A 24,333-nucleotide genomic window follows, 5' to 3' on the forward strand; every position below is an offset into this window, starting at 1 on the left:
TTGTTTCAGTAATATCCGGGCCATACCAGTATATAGAAAGATGAGAGTGGTGGAATTAAAAAACTCAGGAAGTCCGGAAACCTGAATAATCTGGCTTATAATGTGGGGTGTGCCGCTTCATCTTTTTTACTTCTTCATGACTCAGTGTCCTTATCTGTGAGTAGGAAAATACTACCTCCCTTATCTTACCAGGAACAGATATAAGAATAAAGTAAGATAATATTTGGGCAAATAATTCAAGACATATAAAAACCCATGGTGCAACTGGCTGTGCCTACCAGCTTTCCTTGGCTTGTTACTGCCACTACACCCCTCCCCCCAGTCTCTGTTCTACCATTCTGCTCTCACCATTTTTAGGACTTGTCTCTCTCTGTCTCTGTCTGTCTGTCTCTCTCTTTCTCTCCTTCTTTCCTTCCCTCCCATTCTCCTTCCCTCCCTTTCTCCCTCCTTGGTCACTGTCTCCCTACTCTTTGTCTTCACACCTCCCCTTTTCTCTCCCCTTCCTCTCTGTCTTTATCTCTCCACTCTCTTTTTGTCTCCACTGCTTCTCTTTGTTTCTTCCCCCCTTTTTCTTCATTCTTTCTCTTTTTCTCTTTCTTTGTCTCTCTCCTGTCTCTCTGTCTCTCTCTCCCTGGCCCCTACTGTCTTAGCTAAACAAGATTTTGTAAAAATTTCTGTTATTTAAATTTTTTTTTTATATAATAGGCTCTCCACCAAAAAAGCAGCCTCTCTCCATAAAAATTCATTTGCACAATGGTTTTGAGAGATTGTTGACCTCTGCACTTTTGAAGTATAAGGCATTATCATTCAACTATCTTATAACTTTGTGAAAGTGAGTTGGCAGTTCCTGTAATTCTGATTTTCTCTAGTGTGTTTTTCTTATGATAATTTAAAAAAAAGTAGTCCAGAAAACCCTATGAGATTATGTTTTGCTTTAGAAATTAACAAGACTTTTAATAGGGGGTTTTTATGCCAACTACATAAATAGAAGTTTAAAATCAAAGCTTTTTAGCAGATACTGACATAGCATAAACTCATTTTCTGTGAAGATGGTTCTTCTTTGTGTATAGCTTGAGTCTTTGGAAGCAGTTCCTACAGGCTTGAGTGGAACAGTGCAGGTTGGCTCATTTACATTATAAAAGTACAATTATTACTAGGCAAGGGTAGACATTTGAAGGACATGAAGAAACATGATTTTATACAAATCGTTAATTTTCAACTATTTTCTTTTGTAATTATCTATGGAGGTAGTGTTTGGCTGTTCAAAATATGAAATCTCTCTTGCACAGATGATAGAACATACCACTTCCAAGCAGAAGATGAACAGGAGTGTCAAATGTAAGTTTTAGGGTGCTATGCTTGGGGTTTGACGGGGGGTTGCAAATTGTCTTTTAATACAGGTAGCCTTTACTGTTGTCTTTAGATGGATGTCTGTGCTACAGAATAGCAAGGAAGAAGCTTTAAATAATGCATTTAAAGGCGATGACAACACTGGAGAAAATAACATTGTCCAAGAGCTGACAAAGGAGATTATATCAGAGATCCAGAGGATGACTGGAAATGATGTCTGTTGTGACTGTGGAGCACCAGGTGACCACTTATGTTTTAATTATCTGATAGTTGTTTTAAAATTTCATTTTAACAGATCAAAGCATACCTTTTCTATTTTATTTTTCTTGGGTTTTTATTTTGGTCTGTGTTTTCTTTACATGACTAATATGGAAATATGTTTTGCATGACTACACATGTATAAACTATATCAAATTGTTTGCCTTCTCAACGAGAGGGGTGAGGAGAGAATTTGGAACTTAAAATTTTAAAGAAAATGTTGGTTGTTTTTACATGTAATTGGGGAAAAAATAAAGTTTCATTTTAGCTTAGTGGCGCAATTCCTACATGGACATAATAGCTCTGTTGTACAAAAATACCTCATGAGCTTCGCGTAGACCACATGATTTTGCTTTCCCAGCCTAGGGTGGGAAATATTTTCTCAACCAAGACAGCCGGAGAGGACACAGAATGGGAACTGTAAAATGTCAGAGTTGAGCAGTTCCTTGTGACAAAGAATGTCAGAGCTGAGTGGGTCTTTAACACATAGATGCACCCACCTCCCAGTTTTTTTGTAAGGATCAAATGAGATAATAGTAGTGAAGTACTTAGTATGGTGCCTAGCATATAGAAAGTATAGTATAAATGTTAGCTATTATTATTTCATAATTAGCAGAGCTAATATTCAAACCTAGATCCTCTGACCTCAGTTCTGTGTTCTTCCTGTTATACCACATGATAGTACTTGTTTTGCTTGACTATGCTCATTCATTGAAAGGTTTGTTGTTGTTTTAAATTAGTTGGATTTAGGGATTTGGGTGGGGAAAGGGGGCTAACTACTATAGTTATGTGTTTTGCTCTTCAAAAAAAATGGTGGCTATTTATACTTTTCAAAAAATGCACAGAAAAGAACAGAAAGATAGGATTAACAGACAAGAGCAACTTTGAGAGAAATTATTGAATATATATATATATATATATTCACCTATATATCCACATACAAGTATACCTTCCTTTATAAAGTATACCTTCATTCCTGAAAAATTGTCTATAAATCATAGTGTTGTATACTTTTTAAAAAGTACTCAAGGCTCTTGCCATTTTTATTTTATTTTTGCAGTCCTGGTAATATAAACTCAAGCATCTATCCTTCTGTGCTTACAATGACTCTATAAAGTTCTTTGAATACATTCAAGAATCACAAAACTTTAAAAAACTGGGAGTGAGCTCTCCAAGCAACTGTGACAATAATGATTATGATGCTAATGATGATGTTTATATATCAATTTAAGGTTTGAAAAGTGCTTTGCGTATATTATCTCATTGAATTTCCTTCATTCCCTTTTGCCTATTTCTGACCAGAATGTGCTTGCTCATAAGCATGGTGCAGAGAGGAAAGAGAATGTCTGAGATAAATATGGATGTGTTTTATACATATCTGTGTAGCCCACCTTAAGAGGATTTACAAGATAAAAATAGAATGGATGGATGATGCACCCTGCATTGGATATGAGAGATAACTTATTACAGTTGGAAGAAAACCAAGTTTGGAGTAGGAAAAGTTGGAGTCTTGACCCTATTTGGAGCTATTTCTGTGAGGCTGGGCAATTCAGTCTACCTCCTTGACCCTGTTTCCTCATCTTTAACAAAAAGATAATGCCACCTAACATAACTACAGATTTGTTGGAAGACTACTACGTGACTCAAGTGAGATAGTATGTGTGGTAATGTTTTATAAATAGTAAAGTCCATAAAAATGTATAGTTGTGTAATTATAGCTGTTCTTCATCTGTAGAAAGTTCTTTGAGGGCAGCAACTGCTTTTCATTTTTAGTTATGTATTCATAGGATCATAGACTCATAGATTTAGATCTGAAAGGGACATTAGAGTTATCAGGCCCAACTTCCTCATTTTACAGGAAACTCAAGAAGGTGAAATGATTTGCCCTGAGTCACACATCTAGAACACGTCTGAGAAGCATGAGTGAGATTCTCCCTGACTCTAAGACTAGGCTCTTATCCTCTGTGCTGTCTAGGTGCCTAGGAGAGTATCCTGCTAATGCCAAGGCATTACTACAGATTTTTTTTAATTGAGTTGGAGCATCCAGGTGTTTTGGGGATTGGAACAAGTTGGGGAGCAATGTGCTCAGTAATTACATAGTAGATCACCTAAATAGGGCATAGGTAAGAATGATCCTTGCCCACACGGCACTTACCCTCTTTCCTTACATCACATTGTTAACTTTATTCTTTTTATCTGGCAGATCCTACCTGGCTTTCCACAAATCTGGGCATTCTGACGTGCATTGAGTGTTCTGGGATCCATCGAGAGCTGGGTGTTCACTACTCAAGGATGCAGTCCCTCACGTTGGATGTCTTAGGAACATCTGAACTTCTGGTAACTAGCAGGTCTTTGATTTTAGAGAGGAAAACATGTTGAACCTGGATGCAAGTTTTTGGTCTTTGTATTTAAACATTCCTAAGAATTTTGGCTTGGGGGTGGGGAAGGTAATAAATTTGAGGTGGCTTTGAAGTTATTGTAAGCATTTTTCAAATTCCTTATTTACCAACTCTTATTTCCATGCTGACACTAGTGACAGATTTTGTCATAAAGCTTATTCTCTTAAATGAGATGTCTGATGTACCCCAGCTTCCCTTTTTTAGGAAAGAAGTTAAGGAGGCTCACTATGGAAAAGGCAAGATAGTGCAGAACTCTGGGCATCTGTAGTTATAGTATTAAAGCAGAAAGTGACCTGAAGAGATATTTTGGCCTAGTGCCCTCTACCTACTGGTGGAACAACCTCCATACCTGAGAGGTAAAGTTACTTGTGTAATGTCACAAAATTGGCAAGTGGCAGGGTCAGGACTCAAACTCAGGGCTTCTGAGTCTCTTAACTCCAAGTCTAGAGCTCTTTTCCACATTATGTGGTTCTGATGAAGAAGAATGGAATAGTTAGCTAAGTTCCAAAGAACTTAACTTTTTAATAGGCAAATATATCCAACTGGCTCTTTTTAATTTCATTCATGGAATGTTCAAGTTGGAAGAGGCCTTAGAATGCACAATCCTCCCAGCCGCCAGCCACCCCTACTATTTATTAGTGAGGAAACTGAGGCCCAGAGAAGCTAAACAACTTTCCTAAGATTGCATAGTAATGTATAGATACAAGACTCAAGGCAAGGGCATTTGACTCAAAATCCTGGTCTCTTTCCACTCTGTATTTCTACCTCTGTGATGCTGCCCTTGAAGTGTATGTTAGCTATAACTTGTTTTCTAGTGCTTAAGTTGCCTGATAAGTCTTTCATTCTTGGTTGAGAGCACATGCCTGATGATGATGATGATGATGATGATGATGATTGATGACGACAGGTAGCTTTTATATAATTTAAGCTATAAGGTTTTCAAAGTACTTTACAAATATTACCTCACCATTTTAGAAATGTGGGAACTGAGGCTGGTTAAATGACTTGCCCAGGGTCACACAGCTATTAAGTGTCTGAAACTTAGATTTGAACTCAAGTCTTCTTGACTCCAGATTCAGCCCTCCCCCTGCCCCATTCAAGCATCACCTTGCTGCCTCAGTGCTGCTCTTGTGATGTAGTTGGAGTGCTATGACTTTTCAACAGTTTCCTCTAGAATGACCAGCTTCTAACTTACTCAAATGACTAGTTAAAAGCAGACTTATGGAGACAGGTGGCATGGTGGATATACTTGGAATCAAGAAAACCTGAGTTCAGATTCTATGTCATACACTTACTAGCTGGGCAAGTCACTTTATTTCCCTGAGTTTCAGTTTTCTCATCTATAAAATGGGGGTGATAATACTAGTGATAGCTCCTACTTTATAGGGTTGTTGGAAAGATCCATTGAGTTCATGTAAAGTACATTACAGGATAGAGAGCTGTATAGGTGCTAACAATCATTATATTATTATTATTACTTAGGCTGTTCCCTTGGATTGCCTTGTTAATGAGATCCAGTGAGATGCTTTAAAAAATTTCAGTGGATAGCTTTGTTGAGACTGGTATACATGATTTTTTTTTCCTTTGAGGCTATAAATATTAAGTGGATATTGATTTTCATTGATTTTAATGTCAAGATTAATTGACCTAAAAGGAAAGCATTTACTGAGGCAAAGCTGAAGTCAATAATACCCTCATGGGACAATAAATCTTGTTGCCAAGATCTCAAAGCCAAAGTGTGCATATATAGAGTACATTTTCAGCTGCCTTGTTGGACTTCCAGTATGTTTTTAGAATTCCCTTAATGGCCTAGAAGTTGCAAAAAAGAGAAAGAGTTAAATGTTTGGTAAGACTTCTAAGTTCCTCCCATTGAACCTATACATGTTTGTGCCTGGCCTGGCTCATTGAAGTAGAAGACTCCACCTGATTTGGTCCCATCCATGCAGTGCGCAGTTTCTTTCATTTTATGAAGATTATTAATTTAATTATGGAAAATAATAACAAAAATAGTTAACATTTATATATCACTTTAAAGTTTGTTTAAGCAAATACTTTACAAATATTACCTCAGTTTTTCTTCACCATGGGAGGCAGGTGATGCAGTTATCATTCCCGTCTTACAGAGGAAAAAACTGGGGCAAACAGGTACTTGAAGTTGGATCAGAACTCAGGCTTTCAGACTCCAAGTCCCATGCTCGGTCCACTGTGCCACCTAGCTGCACAGCTTACACTTTACCTGTTATAGATACACATGGGATCACATAGGTGGTGCAGTGGATAGAATGCTGTGCCTGGAGTCAGGAAGTTCCTGAGTTCAAATGTGGCCTCAAACACATGAAAGCTGTGTGACCCTGGGCAAGTCACTTTACCCTGTTTGCCTCAGTTTCCTTATCTGTAAAATGAACTGGAGCAGGAAATGTCAAGCTGCTACAGTATCTCTGCCAAGGAAACCCCAAATGGAGTCACCAGGAGTTGGACACAGCTGAAACAACTGAATAATAACATGATACACATACAAATATGAAGATTTCTATGTACTTTGAATTATAGATTTAGAGCAGGAAGGAGCTTGTGGTCTTCTCATTCAGCCTCAGTTTATCATTGCAGAAACCTGGCTCAAGCAAGTTAAATGACTTGCCCAAGAGCACACAACACAGGCAGTAAGTAAATGGCAAGGGTAAGATTTGAACCCAGGTCCTCAGACTCAAAACCATTGCTCCTTCCACTGTGCTCCCTAGTCTGTTGATATGTATAAGTATATGAAGTCGTTAAGACCTGGGTGGAATCCTACCTTGGATACCGCTTGTGTGGTCACATACGCGCCATGATCCTCAAGGAACTCACTGTGGTTTAGGTGCTAAGTTTTAGATTGTTTACAGTTTGCATTGGTTTGGGGAGTCCCCACATGGACTGAATCACAGATCATTGAGGTATTGCCCTGTGCACAGAGCTATACAACAAATCAAACTAATAGCAATAACTTCTTAAAATAATAATTGGCATGCTATAACCATAACATTTTCTTCACACTGCCCATGAGGCAGATAGTATAAATAGTATTATATGCTTACTTTACAAATGAGGAAATCGGCAAATAATCCAGAGACCTATTTTCTATCACTGTCTAAGCCTTTTTCCTTAACAAAGCTTCTATCAGATCAACTAGAAGAGGAGCAGAAAGATGAAGTCACTTGTCCAGGCCCAGATGACTTTTAAGTTTCAGACTTAGGACTCCAACCCACGTCTCATGATTCCAAGTCCCAGGGTCTCTCCACTACACTGTGATGCCTGGAAGTGAACCACAAAAGATCATGCATCACTAAACCTATCATCTGGTTTTGTTGTTGTTCAGTCGTTTCAGTCATGTTCAAATCTTGGTGGTGCTGTTGGGAGTTTTCTTGTCAAAAATACTAGACTTGTTTGCCATTTTCTTCTCCAGCTCATTTTACTGATGAGGAAACTGAGGCAGACTCAAGTGACTTTCCCAGGGTCACACAGCTAGTAAGTATATGGGGCCACATTTGAACTCAGGACTTTCAAACTCCAGGCCTGGTGGCTGCACCACTTAGTTGCCCCCAGGCACTGTGCTAAGGATACAAATGCAAATAAGTACAAAGAAATACCTTCCTCTAAAGAAACTTATAATAGGAAAGACTACACACAAAAGGACCCTGAAAAAGGGAGAGGGGAAGTACCCAACCCAAAGTAGTCCAAAAGCAGTTTGGCAGGTGAGAAATGTGGAGAAAAACTATGCAGAAACCCTGGAGTCCAAGACCATGCCCTCCAGTCAGAAGGCCAGAAGGTACTGATGAGATGTGAGGGCCAGGTGGATTCAGTGTCATAGATAATGAGATTTCTCAGTGATTGGTTTCCTGGGGAAGGAAGACCTGATGGAGGGTTCCCAAGAAATCCAAAAGCAGCACAACCCGTGGGAAATGGGGAATTCTATTTACACTTAATTCCTGAAACCTTTAGAGGAATTGAGTGACTATGAGAATTCTTTTAAGGAGGGGAGAGTAAAATGCAGCACTTAAGATAAAGCCTGGCAAATCCCTTTGCCCTACCCGAATTCCCCTCCCCACTCTTGACCCTCCAGTTATGACATAGGATGTGACTAGATTCCTGTTTCATAGAAAACATAATTAAAATAGAACTTTCAGCTCCACATGTAAAGGCATGTATTATCTCATTAGATCCTCACAGCAGCTGAGGTAGCTAGCACAGGTCTTACCATTTCCTTTCTTACAGATGAAGAGATTGAGGTAAAGAGACATTCATTGATTCACTAGAGGCCACACAGCTAATGATGGCAGTGCCAGGCTTCCAGTCCATTTCTTCCCAATTCCAAAACTAGTGTTTTGTCCCGGGTACCATGCTGCTTCTCCCAACTATAAGATTTGGAAATAACCTTAGGAATCCTTCAGTTCAGCCTCACTTCAGACAAAGGGGAACAGAGTTAAAATGATTTGCCCAAAGTCACACATCTACTTAATAGCAAAACCATAATTTAAACCTGAGTTTTCTGCCTCCAGTGTAAGCTGTGTTGTATGCTTCATCTGCCCCAGAAACCTAACTGATGATTACTCTTAAATTTAGATCCTGTTACCTACAATTGGGCAAAATATTCCATAGACAGAAAAGGTGATGGTTTGAAAGGAAAATGAGATTGCTTGTAACTCCTTCAAATCTCATTTTTTTCCTCCTCTATGGATCATACAGAAACTCAAGCTGCAGTCAACTGTTATAAAGGGGAAAATTAGTGCCTGGCTAATTAAAATCTGCAAATAATTCCCAGACCTAATTTCTATTATTGTCTAAGCCTCTTCCCCAATCATAGTCCTACTGGATCAGCTCACAAAGGAACAAAGTGGGTTCAGGTACAGCAGGGTATCATAGTACAGTGCTAAGCCTGGAGTCAGGAACCTGAGTTCAAATCTAACCTCAGGTACTTATTAGGTTTATGATTATAGGCAAGTCATGTAACCTGTTTTTAACTCATTTTCCTCATCTAGAAAATGGGGATTAAAAAAAGAAAACGGGGATAGTAATAGCCCCTGTCTCCCATGGTCATCGTGAGAATCAAATGAGATAATAGTAAAGCATGTTGCAAACCTTGAAGCACTATAGAAATGCTAGCTAACTGCTCTCATTATTCTTATTATTTCTTTCATACCATCTGATTCTGTTCTTACCTCGATCCTGCATCTTGCTCTATCTTGGAGGAACCCCATGCCCTGGTAGGTAGAGCAGGGTGAGGAATTAGGCTTCAGGAAGGCAGGCAGTGCCAGGTCAGGGCTGGGACCCTCCCTGGAATATTAGCATATGCAAGAGTGAGTGAAGCCCATCTGGAATCTCTACGGGAAGCAGAGCCCTAGCCTAGCCCAGTAGGGCGACACACGAAGGCTTTGGAGTCTTACACTGTGTCCGGCATTGTCTCAGACGAACCATTCGAGGGGCACTGACTTGAACAAAGCACTGCTCTAGTCTTTTATGTTGTATCCAGTCAATTCAGGACATGTTTGTTAAGCACAAATGACATTAAAGTTATTGTGCTAAGGTACTATGAGGCTACACACTGTAAAACCTGTTTGCTGCCTTTGAGTTTCTGAAAATCCCGTATTCTTCATCAGATGGACTTCTTGCTTGCTTGCTTGCTTCCAGGAGGGGTGAATTCCTTTGTGTGGGTGCTGCTGATATAACAGTAGATAGTGACGCTTCCGTGCTTCATTGGGCCACGTGATAAGAGTTGGAAGGGACCTTCGAGGTCACCCCTGTCACTTTGTAGATAAGGAAACTGAGTTTCAGAGAGTTGAAATGACACCCGGGAGTCACAGAAATTGTCAGCTGCAAAGCCAGAAGTCGAAGCCCTATGCACAGACTCCAAATACTCTTTCAACTACCCTTTCCTAACAAGTCTCTGAATTGAGGTGACCACAAAAATGTTCATTATGGCCAGTCTTTTGATGATAAATCTTTCTCCGAAATCAGCTAGGCTGGTAGCTGGACTCCAGCAGATGTGCATTGTATTTCTGGGTCCGTATTTGAAGTTTTTTGTTTTTCAGTAATGGCCAGAGCTTGCCCCCTGCTGGCCTAGCCTTCCAGGATCCAGACTGGGCTGTTGCTCCAGAAGAAAGTGTCATAGGAAGGGGAGAGAGTAGTTGTAGGACCAAATCTCCTGTCTCTTCTGTATAGTCGGTGTGTTTAGACTGTCTGCTTCACAGGGTTGTTATGAGAAAAATGCTTTGTTAAGTAGAAATGACAGCTATGTTTTAAAGATTTAAATATTCAAATAAATGTTTATTGCATTGAGTTAGTCTTTTGTTTATCCAAGTAGACAGTATCCCATCTCCTTTGCCATATCCGACATCAGATATGACCATATTAATATAATCCCTATCAGATTCCACAACCACCCCCTAAAAAAAGGGAATAATACTGGATATTTACTTACAGAGAAGCAACATTGCCTAGTGGATACAGGACCAGTCTTGGAGTCAGAAGGACCTGGGCTCAGATCCAGCCTCTGACATAATACTTCACTATGCAGTAGTGGCCAAGTCTTTTAACTAATAATAATCTCTTGTGCCCCTGGGTAACCCTCTAAGACTGTAAGTTACAGTTGAATTTCTGGCATATATCAGTGGAGGTGGTTTCCATACCAGGTAGTTCCCTGTACTGATGATATCTCAAGCCTGGACAAATAAATGAATGCTCTTTGAAGATTGTAACGTTTTTGTTTGTTTGTTTAGAATCAGATGACTAAAAGGGACTTACCTATATCATCTAATGTGTAGCTCAGATAGGTTAGCTATTTCTAGCCAGTTCCAAAAGCAATAATGTCATGAAAGTAGATTCCCCAAACATCTAGTTGTGGGTGTTTTTGAAATTGATGTAGGGGCCTATCAGCAAAATGTGAAGTGATGCTTAAGATCACAGGGAAGTGATAAACACCAAGGCCTTCTTTTGGCTTTTCCTTCCACAAAGGTTGGTGATCTACAGCTGTTAATTAAACTTTCCTGAATCCCCCAGTGACCAAAATTTTAAGTGTGGTCAATAGTAAATGACTTTGCTAAAATCACAATGTCAGTAACATAGGAATAAAACAACCCACAGGAGTTTGACTTCTAAGCTGTCTTACTAAATGCTTAGAGCTCTTACCATTTTTAATGTAACTTGCCAGGGTTATGGTAGTCATTATAAATGGGATTAGAGGAGCCATTGAGAAAGCATCAGGCTCACAAGCAGTTCCTGGTTTGATTGCTTTTTCCATTTCTGGTTGGCAATACATCCCTAAATAAACAGATGTATCTCATGTTTACCAATCTGTTCTCACCATATTCCTCATTATTAGTTTTCTTGCCTTTAATCTCTTAAATTTCCTGGTCTTGGGTTCAAAAATAATTTGGTGGAATGATATAGGTTGTAGCCGTTTTCATTTTATTTAGAAAGATATGTTTTTAGGGGACGGCTAGGTGACGCAGTGAGTAAAAGCGCCGGCCCCGGAGTCAGGAGGACCTGAGTTCTGTTTCAGCCTCAGACACTTAACCAAAAAAAAGTAGCCATGTAACCTTGGGCAAGTTACTTAACCCCAATTGCCCTCCAAAAGGGAAGGGAAGAGGAGGGGAGAGGAGGGAGGGAGGGAGGGAGGAAGGAAGGAAGGAAGGAAAGTTTTTGTTGCTAATTGAGTTTATTGCAGGCATCCAATCAGATAGCAGTTTTATCAGGGTGCTGTTAGAATCAATTGTAATAATGATATCAACAAGAAAAGGTGATATTTATATAGCACTTACTGTGTTCTAGTTGTACATGCTATGACTATCTCCATTTTCCAGATGAGGATAATGAGGCAAACAGCTTAGGTGACTTGTGCAAGGTTACACAACTAGTGAGTGTCTAAAAGTGGATTGTATTCCTGGCTCTTGGCCCAGTGCTTTATCCACTATGCTGCTTCTTAACCAATTGAATGAGGTATTAGTAGTTCAAGTACTAACGTACCCTGCTGTGATGAGGTGGGGGTGGGGGGATTTTCCCTTCTACCTCCCAACTAAAATCCATCTCTTGTACTCTGCCTCATCATTGTCATGGATGAGACCCATGGATGAGACAAAGACTGTGTAAGCAGAACATGGGGTCTGGCTCACAAGTCTCTGAGCACAAGCCTAGTGTCATATGAGGACCAGTCTAGCTTAATTCAGAGAAGTTCATCATTACCAGCTCGACTGCAGTGCTCAGACATCATCTGTTCAGTTATTAGAGGGGTTACAGTATATATTGGGGAAGGGAGTTCTCACACCAACAAAATTACAGATCCATAAAATCACGAATTTTAGGGTTTTAAGTAGGGAGGAGAGATGTATGGGTAAGGGAGAGTTGGAAATTGTAAACGCTTTTGGTCATAGCAACTTAAAGTTCTTAGGCAGTTTTATTTTTGTAGATTGATCACAAGTGTAGGTCATAGAATAGGTAAGGCATTCTCTTCATTTATAAAATCAGTGGCGTTGAACTAGATATCTTAAATTCTTTTCAATCCTTACCTTCTTCAGTTTTGTGACTTTGAATGTGAGTACTAAGTAGTGACATCAAAGATCTAACTTAACCTAACTTAATCCTTTTTTTAGTGAGGATGCAGAATCCCTGAGAGGGGAGGTCATTGCTCAAAATTACTAACTAGTAATTTATTTAACATAGAAGAATCAACAAATTCAGAAAGAATCTCAATTTTACTTACAATTACACATTTATGAAATGCTTTAAAGTTTTTAAAAAGTGTTTTCCTTACAACAATTCCCTGAGTTGGACAGTGAAAATAATATTCCATTTTATAAAGTGACTTGCCCCAGTCACACAGCTCAGCATGAGAGCTGAGATTTAAATCCTCATCTTCTAGCATGATGACCAGCAGTCTTTCCACTAGACCATATTGTCTCGAGATGAAAGGATAAAATCATAAAATCCCTTGCACTTGAGGAGATGACACTCTCCTAGTCAAGTCAGATCAGGTTATCAAGCTGCTAACCACCCACCGTGTGCCAACCACTGTGCTAAGCATTAGGGATACAAAGAACAGCAAAAGTAGTCCCTGCCCTTTTAGACATTCACAGTCTGATGCGGAGACAACATGCAAACAACCGCGTACAAAGAAGATAGGTACAGGATAAATTGGAGATAATCTCAGTGTGAAAGCACTAGCGTTAAGGAAAATCAGGAAAGGCTTCTTGCAGAAGGTCAGATGTCAGCTGAAACTTGAAGGAACCCAGGAGGTGAAGATGAGGGGAGGGGAAAGAATTCTACACATGGGAGACAGGCAATGAAAAGGTACGAAGCTGGGAGGCAGAGATCACACTTGAGCAATAGCAAGAAGGTTCCAGTGTGGCTAGATCATAAAGTAGGTAAAAGGGAATAAAGTGTAAGAAGACTGAAAGGGTGTCAAGTGTCTAAGTTGTAAAGGGCTTTAATGGCCAAACAGAGGATTTTTTATTTCATCCTATAGGTAATAGGGAGCCACAGAGCGTTTATTGAATGGAGGAGTAATATGGTCAGTTCTCTGCTTTGGGAAGACTACTTTGATAGCTGAGTTAAAAATGGACTGAAATAGGAAGAGACTTGGGGCAGAGAGACTCACCAGCAGGCTGTTGCAGCAGTCTATGTGTGAGGGGACAGGTCATGTGCACCAGTGAGGTGTGGCATCTCTGAGGAGAGACAGAGGCATGCATGCAAAGGTCAAATGTACATGGGAACAGTAATGTAAATACTTCCTTATGGTTGTTTACTGTGGGTAGCATAAGTATTTTCATTTCCATTTTACTGATGAGGCAACTGGAGCTCAGGTTTGGTAACTATACCAGGAATACACAGGTAGCAGTTTTGGAGAGGGATACAGACTACATGTCTTTAAAAGCCAAAACCAATGTTGATTCCATTATGCTGCCCTGTCAGTTATTATGATGATGAACTCTCATTAAGATGTCTGTGTGAAACGATATAACTACTATGGAAATGTTTCATATAACTACATATGTACAACCTATATTGAATTGCTTATCTTCCCAGTGGGGGCGGTGAGGAGGGAAGAAGGGAAAAAATCTGGAACTTAAAACTTTTGAAAACAAATGTTTTTTAAAAATTGCTTTTTACATCCAACTGGGAAATAAGATACATAGGCACTGGGGTATAGAAATCCATCTTGCCCTACTAGAAAGTTAGGGGTGATGGGAGAGGATATAAGAGAAAACAGATTGAGGGAAGGGGTATTTAGTAGACTCGCTATTTTGGGGTGGGGATAGGGGAAAGATGGGGAGAAAAATGTGTAACATCTTGTGGAAATGAATGTTGAAAACTAAAAATAAATAAATTAAAAAACAAAAAATAAAGGTACCTACAATATAAAAAAATCTGTGCGATAGGAAGAAATATTCATAGATAGCAGTGATAGAAATTAGATAATATATGTAAGTAATAAATTTTGAATTTATGTGGAATACTCGGTTTCCATTGGTAATGAGAATCAAAATATTATGAATGAATGAAGTCCAGATAGTCCTAAAAAGATTTTTTTTTGGTTAGTAGTTTACAGGATGATCAATTTCAAGATAAAAAGGGTCTTTGATAGCATTAATCAACCATCACCCCTCTTTTGTTTTTTTTAACAGCTGAGAGAACTGAGGTCATCACATGGCAAGCTAGGATTTGAACCTAGGTCTTATTGCTAACAAATCTCTCTGATCTTTCTCCCTCTGTATGCTGCCCTCTAAATATCCTTCTCCAGGAAAACTTTGTAAATAAGTGCTCCCACCCAGCAAACTCCCTATGAGTTGTGAGCTGTGCTAACCACAGCCGTGAATTGTCTGCATGGCTGGCAGAAGGCCGAGGAAGAACAAAGAAGCTGCAGAACAAATCCCTTGAATATCCACGAGCTGATTTGTTCCTGTTCCAATTATTTTACAAATTGTAGCAGTCACTTCACCCTCCACTGAAACGAAAGCTGCCCTGGGGGTACATTAAAAAGCAGTTGCTTAGCCTTGTACTGAAATCCTACTAGACACTTCAGAACAGGAAACTAGGAGAGTATCACTCCTAATTAGAATGCTAGGACATTTTAAATAAAGGGACCATGGAGGATAAAGCAGCTCGTGGAACATTTTGGCTCTAGGCCTAGAGATGAGGAAGGAAAAAGGAGAGGCCTGGAAGCAGGAGAGACCTGGTATCTTCATTCTGAATGAATTGCTGATGATTTCCTATTGTTGATTTTGTATCTTTAAAAGATGTTCTCCTCACTTCAGGCCAAGATTGTTGGTTAATTTCTGGTTCGGCACAGGACTTCACTGAGTTTTGTCAAGTTTCTCTCATTTCAAAGGTAGCTGAGTATCAAATCAGAGGTGTATGGTCCTGGTGACTGTTTACATCTAGGCTTAGCTCCTACTCTGTCAACTTTATCACCCTTACATTGCCATCTAATAACAAAGTCTCCATATGTGAATGGTTCCTTGTTGTCCCTGCTGGGGAAAGGAAGGGTTTTGCTCTCAAGCCTGGAATGTCAGCTAGGAAGGGGAGAACTGGGATAAATAGCAGCTTGGTCCTTCCCACCGTTTCTCTAACATCAGATGGTGGTTTACATGGAACGGCTTGCCTAGGCCAGCTAGGCAAAACTGACTCTGTCAGTCAATGAAGATGAAACCAAACAGAGGGAGCTTTCTTATATTCCTTGAGGATTTTCCCTTCCTCCTCACTCTGCTTCTTTCATGGCAATAAAGCCACAGGAGCCATCAGGGTATTCATTTACTGTATGTGCCTTATTTATAGGTTATCTGCCTTACCTATAGAACACCCTATTGGACATTCTGTTGGAAAGATTGGGGACCTGGATGAAACAGTATAATATCCTTGTCCTCCACTGATTCAGTGGTTCTAATATCTCATTTACGTGGTTATGCCTTCTACAGTTGCCCATTACAACTTAGAGAGATTCTTGGTTGTTTTTTTGTTTGTTTGTTTGTTTCGTTTTGTTTTATTTTCACTGAACCAGCATGTATTCTCTCTTTTAGTTTTTTATTTATTTTTATCTTTTTTTTTTTTAATTTTTTCCCCCTCTTGCCTCCATTGGGAGAAAAAATCGAGAACAAAACCCTTGCAACAGATATGTATAGTAAAGTGTTCTTATATAGCTATGTCCAAAAATTTATTTCTTGTCCTATATCTTGAATCTGTTACCTCTTTATCAAGAGGCTATGCTAGCCCACATCAGCATTTGAAACTATTGACTACCTCTCTGCTTCTGGTGATCTCTTCTCCCTGAATTTCTTTGTCATTGTTCTCTACCTACTTTTCTCACAGAGCCCCCTCCCCCTTCCTCTCTTCCTCTGTTCCCCCTCTCTCAATTGGAAAAGATGTTTTTTTAATGAAATAAGAAAGTTTTATATTTGTTAGTATCTGTGCATTCTTTTTTGGTTGTTTATTTAACAAAATTTTATTTTTTTTCCATTTACATGTAAAGACAGTTTTCAGCATTCTTTTTTGGAAAGGTTTGGAGTTCCAAATTTTTTTCCCTCCTGCCCTTGCCTCTCCCCAAGATGACAAGCAATCTGATATAGATTATACATCTACAGTCATGTAAAACATATTTACATATTAGTCATGTTGCCTTCTCACTCTCTTTTGCAAGATCCTCTTCCATCTACTGCCTCTGTTTGGATAGGATCCAGGATTCTGTCCTTAGTTCTTTACTTTTCTCTCTCTACCCTTTTTGTTGGGGAACTATCAGGTCCTCCTAGGTAAAGAGGCTATTCTCTGCCTCATTTATTATTAAGCCTTAATCACTGAACAGGCATTGCCTCAGTCAACCTGAGGTCTGTTAAAGACCTTAGCTTGAAAAGGTCCAAGTCCCCCAGTGCATCCTGGGCCATCTTCAGTTGTCCTGATCTATGTATTGTCAGTGGCTCCAGAGGAGAAAATGCGACTGGTGACTTTACACAGCCCTCCCTCACTAAAATTCAATTCACTGGCATGTCATGATGTCACCTCCTAGATGTCAAGGTCCTCTTTGAGAACAAAGGACAAACAACAGCATGAGATCTTATAGATTGCATTATTATGTAGACAATGCAGATAAGTGTGTCAGGCTCTCACCTCTCTCTCCTCACACCTCTGGAATTTAAGACTCTTCACCATTTGGCCCCAGATTATCTTTTCTGGCTATTTCTACTTCTATGCACTTCTCACCCACTATACTCTAGGCAAACTGGGCTACATGGGATAACTGGTATATAGCATTTCTTCTCTTTTCTCCATGCCTCTGCCCAGGCTATTTCCTGTGTCTATATCCTTCCTCACTTTTGCCTCATAATTCCTGTTCCCTTCAAAACTCAGCTTAAATACCTTTCCTGATTTTCCCAGTTTTTTGTGCCCTAATTCCTAAACCACTTTGTATTTATTTTGATTATATATCTTATATATACTTACGTGTGTGTGTGTGTGTACACACCTTACTTGTACCCCCTAGTAGATTATATAAGCTTCTAAAGGGGCAAGGACTGGGACTGTTTCACTTCTCTATTTATATTTTTTGCATTTTGGAGGGCAATTGGGATTAAGTGACTTGCCCAAGGTCACATGGCTAGGGTTAACGTCTGAGGCTGGATTTGAACTCAGGTCCTCCTGACTCCAGGGCTGGTGCTCTATTCACTGTGCCACCTCGCTTCCCCTCACTTTTCTATTTTCATCCCCAGTGCATAGGACAGTGCTTGTCACATAGTGGGTTCTTACTAAATATTCATTCATTGATTGGTACCATCACAATATGACTTGAAACCATGGGAAATTTAATTCATTTATGTGACACTTGAACATTTATAAATTGCTTTCCTCACGCAATTTCATGAGGTAGAGCAGTAGCTCAGATATTTTTATCCTCATTACCAGAAGAGGAGACTGAAACTTTTTAAAGATTAATTGATTTACTTGAGGTCACATGGCTAACAAATAGCTGGGCTCAGATTTGAACCTAGATATTCAGTGTCCAAAGCCAGGGCTCTTTCCACATTACTTTGCAGTAAGAAATAAAGCACAGTTACAAGGAGCGACTTTTATTTTCTGACCCTTTCCTGTCAATGTCTCCTGCCAGTTGCAGGTGAAATGGCTCTGTTGTCATAGAATCATTGAGTCAATCACCTGTTTCCTTGCTGAGTGGATGCAAAACTATCTCCTCTTGTGATTTGTCCTGTTTTAAGAGATATGCCTAATTTTCCTCCACAATTCAATTTACTGTTTGCCAACATTTCCTACTGTCAAAGAAGTTCTGACTTATTTAGCCTAAATCCCTTTGCCACTTAAGCCTATTTCTTCTTTTTCAATTCTTCATGGAGATAGAGAGTGTCTCCTCATGCCCTTTATTTACCTGAAGATGATTGCAATAACCCCTTAATTGTGCAATAGTAGTGTATGGGTTAGTTTCCTTGGAATATGAATATTTTACCAAAAAATGAAGCCATTTGTTCCTATTGTAATGATAGTTTTCTCTATGGAAATGACATGCATTTTCTTTTTCTGGCAGGTTTTTTTTCCTTTATAGCAAACTGTATTTGATCATTGTGGGGAGAAATATGCATATAACATATGTACATGCATGTATACACAAATGTGTATGTATACACATATACATTTTAAAATTTAAAAACTAAGGCCACAGTGGTTTCCAATCAACTAATATTTATTGAACATTACTATGTAGTATAGCTATCTTTTTTAGTACCAACTCCTATGCTTGTTCTTCTATCTGAAAAATATAGTTAAACAAAATTTTGATAGGCTTTGAGGGTGGGATTTGGTGTGCTGATTGCATGAACAAGGCACATCTGTGGAGTGGTGAATAGATTGGTTTGCCTGGAGATTAGAGAATTCATGTAGGAGAGTGGTAGTATATGAAGCTAAAAAGGTAGGCTGGGAGCAGATTGTAAAGAATTTTAAATGCCTCCCAGGACTCTCAGGGAATCTGCTTACTTTATCCAAGAGACATTTTGTAAAAGCATCTCATCAGTAATCCACATAATAGACCTCTCTGAGTTTATGGGGTACCTTTGGGCTTTGGATTTTTGTACATCTTCATTAAAGGCTAATCACTTTATTTGCTTTATTTTTAATGACCATTAAGTAAGCCATCAAATGTATAAGTAATGTGTGACAGTGAAGTGTATTAATAATTGAGTGTCCTGAAAGCAGACTCTTGTTTTTCAGCTTGCCAAGAATATTGGGAATGCAGGTTTTAATGAAATTATGGAATTTTGTCTGCCAGCTGAGGATTCTGTCAAGCCTAATCCAAGCAGCGACATGTAAGTGCAAAATAGCTATCCTCAATTTAAAATTACTAATTGTGCACTGCATCAGATCTCAGTCCATTGGAGCTAAGGAGATATCTTTGGGGTATGTTATCCCATTTGAAGATATTCAGAAAGACACCTGTTAATTTTCTGCCCTCTTGCTTAACCTGCTATGCACTATATCGAGACCATATATAAGGGCTAATCAGTAGTAATAATAGCTGTCATAGACTCATGGAAGTGGTTGTGGTAAATTGGAAGAAGTACACATACAACAGTAATCATTTTATCAGCAGATCATCTTCTATGCAACTCATTTACCATCTTTTATAATCCTAGGTAATTTCATTCTAGTTCTTAAAATTTTATTCATTTAAACTTTTGAAATCTTATTCTTTGCCTTATGTGTTGCCTTAAAGAATTGAAATAAGCAGTTCTGACCTTTTGTTTTAGGGAATTAAACATGGGTAGTTGGCTCCTTATTCTGTCAAAGATCCTGAAGCCACAGCTTCAGAAACTTTTTTTCACTTGGATATGTCCTTTGTGGTAGCTTAAACAAAGGTGAAGGTGGCAAAAACACAAGCCATTTTAGTAATTTCTCTGTCTAGATTAAGGTGGTCTTTTCTCTAATCATCTGGCTGTATGTATGTGCACATATGCTGCCTTTTGTCTCTTGCTGTTTGCCCTCATCAGTCACTTTCTTTTTGCATTTTTCTCCTCATAAATTCTGAGTCTCAGAGGGTGTTAGTTGTCATAGATACAAGTCACATATCTGCTCCCTTCCTTTGCCAGTGTATGCCTGCAGATATGCTGGGGAGGGTTTTGTTTTAAAGAAAAATCTGTTTTTTGAAAAAGTATATATTCTTCTTTATTCTGTAATCTTTATCTCTTGCTGATAAAAACAAAATAAAATGAAAAACTTAAAACTTGAACTTTTATACCTCTTTAGTCATTCCTTCCCCTTAGTGAGGAAGAGCTTAACCCTGAGCACTGCTCTCATGATTCTGCTATACAGAGTACAGATTATCTAAGCATCCTACTATATTTGAGGGATGAAAGACTTGGACCAAAGTGAGCAAGGATTGGACTGTCTTTGCCTTTTATTTTGGTGGTAGTTAAAATTTATATCCTGCCTAGTCACTAGAGGTCACTTACCCATTCATATGCAATACAATCCCTGCAACTGGGGTGACTTCTTTCTAGCTGATCCCTTTTTTAGTGATAAAAACTCCTAGTGTACTGAGGTAATGCATGATATAATGCCCACCTGTAATAGATATTTGCTAAATAATAACAAGACACACAAAACATATGGGACTTAAGCTACCAAAACACATGCAAGTTTAATGTAAAAAAAAAAACACAAAACAGCCTTTTTAGAAATGAATAATGACCTTCATAATTGGAGAGAGATTCAGTGATCTTGGCTGGATTGTACGAATATAACAAAAATAACATTGCCACCTAAATCAATTACAGATAATTGTGTATCAATTCTGTATCAAAGGGAATAGTTTATAAATTAAGACAAAACAATAACAAAATTCACTTGGAGGAATGTAAGATCTAGAATCTCATGTAAAATAACTTTTTTAAAGTATATTAAGGGGACATAATATTATCATAATTAATATTATAATATAAAGTAGAAATCATTAATATTTGTTGGTACTGACAACCAGAAAAGTAAACCTGGACAACAAATATGATAAGAAAAACCCAGAAGCAAATTAAAACAGTAGTTTAGCATTTGATAAACTTAAGGAGATAACACAAATTACTTGGGGAAGGACTACCTATTTGACCAAACTTGGAGGGAAAAAAAACCTGGAAAACAATTTTGTAAAAATTAGCCGTAGACCAGCATTTGCATCATTTACTAAAATAAGCTTCAAATAGATGTTTGACCTAAATATAAAAAGCCACATAAAAAAAAAGGTAACAAGACATAGGAGATGCTACCCTTTTACAACTGTGTCTAATGGGAGAATTCATAACCATATAAGTGAAAGAGGGGGTCATAAAAGATAAAAGAAACAGTTTCTACAGTTAAAGGACTTTTGTATAAGTTAGTCAAGATAAAATAGGAAAAACTGTCAAGCTGTAAAAAAAATCTGTGCATCAATAAAATATCCTGGTAAGGGAGTTAGAATAAATAGGAATATTGATACAAATGTATTAGACCAAGAGCTATAGCCCAGATGAAAAGTTGTAAAAATATATGCATAGTTTTCAAAATAATTACAAATCTAGAAATCACTATGTGAAAACACACTAAAGATAACTAATAAGGTAATGTTCAATCAAACAACACATTTTACTGCATATTCTACAGATTGGCAGGTGACAGCCAATCAGAACAGTCAATGTTGGAGGGACTGTGAGAAGACAGGCCCACTCAAACACTGTTGGTAGAGTTTTGAATTTGTCCTACTTTTCTGATAATTTTAAATAGCACAAGAAAGGTGATTAAACTGCCCCTGACATAGCATTCCATTACAGGGCATAAATCTAAAAAGGTCAAAGATAGGAACAATGTTCCATTATATTCCAAAGGATTCATAATGGTCTTTCTTTGTGGGAGCAGAGAGCTGAAAAAAAAGTAAACACTAAGAGATTGGGAATAGCTGGGAAAAACTGGTATGTAAATATAATTGTAATGGAATATTTTTATGCTGTAAGAAATGACAGCAGGAATTCAGGGAAACATGAGAATATTTATATGAACTGATACAGTGTAAAATAAACATATTTATATATGTCTGTATATAGTTTGTATATAGAGAGAGAGAGCACTGTATTACATCCACATATATTTATATATATTTACAAACATATCATAACATTCCATGTTATAATTTTATACATATATAATGTGCCATATACTTATAAGTATATGATGTATAATACTACATTTTCTACACATACATTTTTTGTTTATAGTGATGTAAATGAAAAGATCAGAATAGAAGACTGGGTAGCTAAAAAAAAAAACCCAATAATTCTTCCAGAGAACAGATAATGAAACATACCTCTTCTTATTCATGGCAGGGAGGTGGGCAAACTGCTGAAGCAGAATGTTGTACACATTGTCAGATATGGTCACTGGTATTTTTACTTAAGTGTTTTTCTTTGTTACAAAGGAGGTTTCATTGGTGAGGGGAAGTAAAATTTGTAGAAATAACAGTCATAGGAATATAAAAAGTAAATATAATTAATTTAAAATAATTATCTGATGAATTTAATAAGACAAGGGGAAAGCAAAAGAGACCAGTTTGCTAGGAGTTAAGGTAAAAGGGAAGTTTCTGTTTTTTAAAAATGGGACAAATTCACCTAAAGAAATTTTTTTTCCCTTGGGGCTATACTCAAGCAATAAATTTCCTTGTGGCCCTTTGGATATAAGATATTTCATAATGATATCCTCAACTATACTTTTCTAAAAGGCAAAGAATGTTGCTCAAGTAGGTAATTCTAGTATTGATCCAATCAAGGCAGAAGTCATAACAGTAAATTGTAACTCACTAGGCTAAGTTAAAAAATAGTTGGTTATGATACTTTGTGCTCAGATGATATAACTTATTACATGACAATAGAGGAAGTAGACTATGTTTAGATTCTAGGTGAATGGATAGTTCACAGATCCAGTTGACTGCCTCTCAAAATAACTAATGGTTTATGGTTTTGGCAGCTTTTAATCTGAAAGCAGCTTGTAATTAAGTTGTCTCCAAAATAGATTTTCTATGTTGTAAGTAGTACCCATTAAGTTCCTCCCTGTTATCTCTGAATCCTAAATCAAATACCACAGCCTCTTGGAAACATTTCCTGATCCTCATGGTTAGAAATGGGTTTGGAGCAGGGCAGCAAGGGGGTGCATTGGATAGAGCACTGGCCCTGGAGTCAGGAAGACCTGAGATCAAATTCTGGCCTTAGATACTTGCTAACTGTGACCCTGGGCAAGTCACTTAACCCTGATTATCGCCTTTAAAAAAAAAAAGTGAGCACTTGTGTATGTGTTTGTATATAGGTATATGTGTATGTATGTATTACATACTAACCATATATAGTCATCTGTGTTGGTGACATCTTCCTTCTTAGACTACAAATTCTCTGAAGGCAGGAACCATATCTTTCCTCAAAGTTGTACAATCCTTAGGAGATATTTGTTTTCTTGTATTATTTAAAAAAAAAAAAAAAGAGCCACATGCAGACATGAGGGGAGTTGGTGTTACTCTTAGTTTTAGATATTGAAGAGATGGGCTCGTGTTCTTGCTCAGATAGAGAGTAGCATAAACTTGGACAGCAGGACTACCCCAGGGTATCCGGTAATCTATTGTTTCTACACAAGCTTTGGCAAAGATGGTTGTCAGTTTTGTAGTATTGGGCCTGGTGAGTCACCCACACAGCGGGGAAGGGAATAAGTATTTATGTAGTACTCACTAAGGACTTTCTACAACTATCACCTCACAACTATTATTATCCCCATTTTATGCTTGGGGAATCTGAGGCAAACAGAGGTTAAGTGACTAGCCTAGGGTCACACAACTCCTAAGTGTCTGAGTCTGGACTTGAACTCTGACTCTAGGCCTGGCTCTCTTTCTACTGCACCACAGACCATTGCCTCACATGTTGTGAGCTGGGAATCAGTGCCTCACTTGAAGCCTTTCCTTAGTTTTCTAGCTACTATTCCCTCTCATTTATCTTCCATCTTTTTTGTGTATACCTGCAGAGACATCTTTTCCTTTGTAGGGATGCCTTGTATACATGCTTAATGTTTCCCCTGACTAGACTGAAGGCTCTCTGAGGGCAGGTACTATTTGACTTTAGTCTTTGTATTTCCCAGCACCAAGCATGGGGCCTGGCACATACAGTAGTCACTTAATAAACACTTTTCAAAAGTAAGACTCGGGCATTCTGCCCAGAATTGTTGTGAATGTCACTTGGTTCTCTCATTTTCAAGATGAAAACCTCTTTTAAAGGGGTTGTGTACTGAAAATGAACCACCCACCTCCATCACTGCT

The 24,333-nt window shown here is 38.3% G+C and overlaps 1 protein-coding gene across 2 annotated transcripts in view; it reads left to right on the forward strand.

Annotated features, from left to right (window-relative positions):
- The window catches only part of ASAP2 (ArfGAP with SH3 domain, ankyrin repeat and PH domain 2), a 258,558-nt gene that overhangs the window by 179,962 nt on the left and 54,263 nt on the right, over positions 1-24,333 (forward strand). For both annotated transcript variants that reach the window (XM_069064804.1, XM_069064803.1), the window contains exons 13-16: positions 1,290-1,338; positions 1,424-1,590; positions 3,812-3,945; positions 19,233-19,327. In XM_069064804.1, the coding sequence (XP_068920905.1) occupies positions 1,290-1,338; positions 1,424-1,590; positions 3,812-3,945; positions 19,233-19,327 (445 nt within the window). The remainder of the gene's footprint in view (positions 1-1,289; positions 1,339-1,423; positions 1,591-3,811; positions 3,946-19,232; positions 19,328-24,333) is intronic.

The sequence above is a fragment of the Petaurus breviceps genome, unplaced genomic scaffold, assembly GCF_028583685.1.
Source record: "Petaurus breviceps papuanus isolate PSGF00001 unplaced genomic scaffold, PetGlider_PUasm1.0 90644, whole genome shotgun sequence".
Lineage (NCBI taxonomy): Eukaryota > Metazoa > Chordata > Mammalia > Diprotodontia > Petauridae > Petaurus > Petaurus breviceps.